Source organism: Austrofundulus limnaeus, unplaced genomic scaffold, assembly GCF_001266775.1.
Source record: "Austrofundulus limnaeus strain Quisiro unplaced genomic scaffold, Austrofundulus_limnaeus-1.0 Scaffold1107, whole genome shotgun sequence".
NCBI classification, from domain to species: Eukaryota; Metazoa; Chordata; class Actinopteri; order Cyprinodontiformes; family Rivulidae; genus Austrofundulus; species Austrofundulus limnaeus.
The window spans coordinates 48,145-52,221 of NW_013953509.1; the positions used below are offsets into that span (position 1 = coordinate 48,145).

A 4,077-nucleotide genomic window follows, 5' to 3' on the forward strand; every position below is an offset into this window, starting at 1 on the left:
TCCAGAGGACCTATACAATTTTTTTCCTTTGATTTTTTTACCTGGATTACTGAGATGCATCAGGACATTTTAATCACGGATCCCTTTAAACTTAGGAATAATAAGCAATTTCCCCAGGTTGATCACATAACGTAGGAAACCCCAGTGGAGTCCTGGCTGCCTTTAAAAATAAAATAAAATGAAAAATAAAAAACTTTTGCAGTTGATGTTACTCTCCCTGCCATCCAAACTTTCCAACATAATGGTTTTAGGCTCAGCCTTGTCAGTGTGTTTGATGTAGAAGTGTGAAGGATAATGGAAACTTCAAAGAGATAGCTGSCTACTTTGATTCAGTGGCTACTCAATTTACTTCATTGACTTGATGCTTGTGTACGCTACACATTTTTTTTTCCCATCAAGATTCCAGAGCTTGTGTTTGTTTAAAGGCCATCTGAAAAAATGGGAATGAACCGAAACGTGTTTGTGCTTCACTGCAGGATTTATTGGGCAGAGAGAGGAATCAGTATCAAACCGGCCGCACACAAACGCATAAACAAAAGCACAGAAATACTTAATCCATACAGTCAGACGTTCACAGTCTTCTTCTCGTTTCTTCTGCAGCTCCTGGGAATGGCCTTCTCCATGACACTGTTCCACCACATCCACAGAACGGGGAAGAAGTACGACGCTTAGCCTCAGGCGGAGGCGCCTGACGTAGAGGAGCCCCACTGCCTGATGGGATGAGACTCTGACATGAAGGAAAAAAAACATTCATGCTTCCCTTTCACTTTACAGCATCTGTAGAGCATCCTTTGCCCTCCCCATCCTAGACCTGTACAGACTCCAGCTGTGTTCCTGCACCTTTTTTTTTTTGCTCTTTTCTCTTATCATTCATTTTGCCAAAGAGTTACACAACTGGAATAGAAGGGACACCTACTGTTGGCAAGCAAGAGAAACTCGCTGGTTATTAATGAAATATATATTTTTTTGTTTTTTTGTGAGTTGACTAACAATTTGCTGAAAGGAAGAATGGATTTTTTGAGGACATGAGAACTTTACTAATGCCCATACAGCATCTCCAAGGCAAAGAAAACCCTTGAAACTGAAAATAACACCAACACTCATGGAGTTTTTTCCCCCTCTTTCATATTAATTAAAAACAAGCCCACCTTTTTTTTCTTTTGCTTGTAAAATAATAAAGATCCAATATGGCATGCTAGTTTTCTACTTCACTGACTTACCCTTGACCTTGAAAATGTTGCAATTTTTGTTGTAAACTTCTTAGATTTTGAATTTTTGTGTATTGTTTCCGCTCTTGTGGAATGTAGGTGCTGAACGGATCGGTGTGCTGAGCTCTCACATGTGCAGTGTGGATGGGTTTGACATGACGGTGCTGTGGAGGGGGACGGACGTGTTAGAATTGTTTTATATATATTTTTTACTCAACTATAAGACATTTGGATAAAGAGAGCGTGTTGTAAGGACATTATACAATCATGAGGYATTATTAGTGGGTTTATATTTGGTAAAATTCTGCCACTGTCCACAGAATAATAAAGTGTAATGCACAAATCTGCCTGTGAACACACACACATATACACAACTTTGTTGTGCCGCACTGCATTGGTATTCCAAGTCCCTGTGAGGCGACACATATAATGTTAAATGGTTGTTAGTGCTCCACGAGTCCTGTCAGCCGCAGTGATCTGGGTGATAAAGTTGTTACTTTGAGAATAGATTGTGTTTGTGTGTTTAGCTCCGTCTTTGTTTGATCACACAGTCCAAGCTGCAGATTCAGGAGGGGGGAAAAAAGAAAACAGAGGGCCGAAGCAACAGACATGTTGTCTCGCTGCAGCCATCAATAGTGTTGGCAAGAGGTGGCTGGAGGCTTTTCTTTTTTTTAAGGTGTCATCTGTTCGCTCCGTTCTTCTGCTTCTTTCTCCCTCCGTGGCCGCATAGTCAGCCATACCTCCATTTTTTTCTTTTTGCACCCCAATTCTCTTCCCACATGTCAGGAAGCGATGCGTTTGACATTCATTGCTTATTACTCAGTTGCACCTCTGGTTCGCAACTTCTCATATCTCATGTAAGCTTGCTTTTCGTGCGGCTGAGAGGAGAGGGGGAGGCTGCAGTGTAGGCAGATCAAAGCTGAGGCAGATAGGTATGGCAACATGCCCTGTAGGACACGTCTGTTTACGTGCTGATGCACCGCAGGATGGCTGAGCATCAAGCCTCCCTCCTGTGGACCAAAAATACTCTTCATCTCTTGGTGYCTTAAAGATTGTTGCCCTCAAGTTTGTCTCCTTAAACTCGCWGAAGATTTAGCGGCATAGAAAGAACCGCTTTTATTCTTGGGGAATCCTTTTAACTGTGGGAATGGTATTCAGTTTTTGTGACATCTCCAAAGCYAATTCTGTTTTGACTTCTAAAAAGATGCCAAAGAATTGGGAGAAATCATGTTGAAACAAATTGGAAGTAAGTCTAGAGGTTTATTAGATTAGCAGCCTTGTTTACGTGACAGTAATCAGTTTGTAAGAAATGACTCCTCTTTACGTTGCGTCTGCACGTGCTCACAACGTGAAATAGGTCAGTGTTGAATTAGAGTCARGTTGTAAAGCCTGACAGTTTGATTAAGTGGTCAGAGTTTGAAACTGGAGCAGATTTAGGTGCATATTAAATGCAAAGGATCTGATTCCTCTAAAAATAAAAAAAGCACGTTTGTGTAAGTCCATAGGCTCCCAGCTTCTTGTTTTCTGCTTTGCCCGCCTTTGCAGCATCTTCCTTTTGATTTTCTGCAGCCGCAGCTCTGACTCTTCATTGTGACAGTGCATTGTGTTTCCTATTTTGGTTTGTGGCTTTGTTTGACTTGAAAACCATCCACTTCTATTGTGCGTACAGCACACGTTAGCCCGAATGAGGCTGAGTGAGCACAATTTGCCAGATTGGTAGCGCTCGCCTTCCATTCAACCCAGCAACAATTATGCGGGACAAGCCCGAACATACAGAAAAAAAAAAGAAAAAGAAACTGTTGCAGCTAAATGGATAAAAGAAATGTGAATCACTTCAAACTCTCAAACATCAGCTCACTATTTAAGCAATTTTTCCAAGAAGCTCGTTCGCATAGGTCCAGCGTTTACAGCCTGCACTGCCACAACAGCTGCTGATTACAGCCCATGGAGCCACTGAAGTGGCTGCAATCTAAATTTAGTCTTGTATAATTGTTGCAAAGAGAAATCATTTGCATTGGATGAAACCTTAAAGGGAACATATCATGCTGTTAAAAACGTTGTGTATTTGGCGTCTGTAGGAGTGTAGACAAGTTGAATGCATCTCTCCTGGTGCTGCGTAGGTATCTTTATATTCTGTTTGGGTCATTTTTTTTCAACCCATTCAGTCTATTTTCTTTGGTTTCTGAACTATTATGGCACACTATTTGCGATGGAAATTTTAAACAGGGTCTGGACTTACAAACTACAATTTGGTGGTCTTAATTCTCCTCTGGCTCTGGCTCTGGGTCAGATTCTGGCTCCATGTCAGGCTGGATGGACAAGTCTTTCCTCGTTGAKATTTTTTAACTCATTTGTAAATAAAAAGTTTCTAGTTGTGAATGGTAATTGGACTGTAATTCTATAGCACCTTTCTATCCAACCAGGATACCCAAAGCYCTTCACACTACAATCTGTGCCCTCATTWACCCATTCAGACAGTGCTCTCTACAACACTCACCCCTAATTTACACTACATGCGTTCRGACTCCGCTCSGACCTCCGCAGCAAATACACACCCGTTATAATCAATGAGAYTGTTTACACTGGCTGCYCASGYCGGCGGTGAGCGGACGGCGATCCGGCAAAATTAGAACAGATCCTATTTTTGCRGGASGCCGGAGCWGCGCCGGAGTCAATTRTTAAAGATTACGTCGCACCAACAGGAAAAGAAACGAGCACAACATCCGTATTTTCAAAATAAGACACTGTTAGACTGGATAATTTGTCGGAATAATGTCGAAACTGCAGCCAAATTAATAAATATATGGATATATTTCTACACAAATGCTGTCAGAATGAATCGTTCTGTTTGGGAAGCAGATGGAAACAT

General features: G+C 41.6%; 1 protein-coding gene across 1 annotated transcript in view; it reads left to right on the forward strand.

Moving 5' to 3' along the window:
- The window catches only part of tspan9a (tetraspanin 9a), a 49,879-nt gene extending 46,405 nt beyond the window's left edge, over nt 1–3,474 (forward strand). The window contains exon 7 of the mRNA XM_014030715.1: nt 601–3,474. Within this exon, the coding sequence (XP_013886169.1) occupies nt 601–672 (72 nt within the window). The 3' untranslated portion in view covers nt 673–3,474. The remainder of the gene's footprint in view (nt 1–600) is intronic.
- Nucleotides 3,475–4,077: the final 603 nt, after the last annotated feature.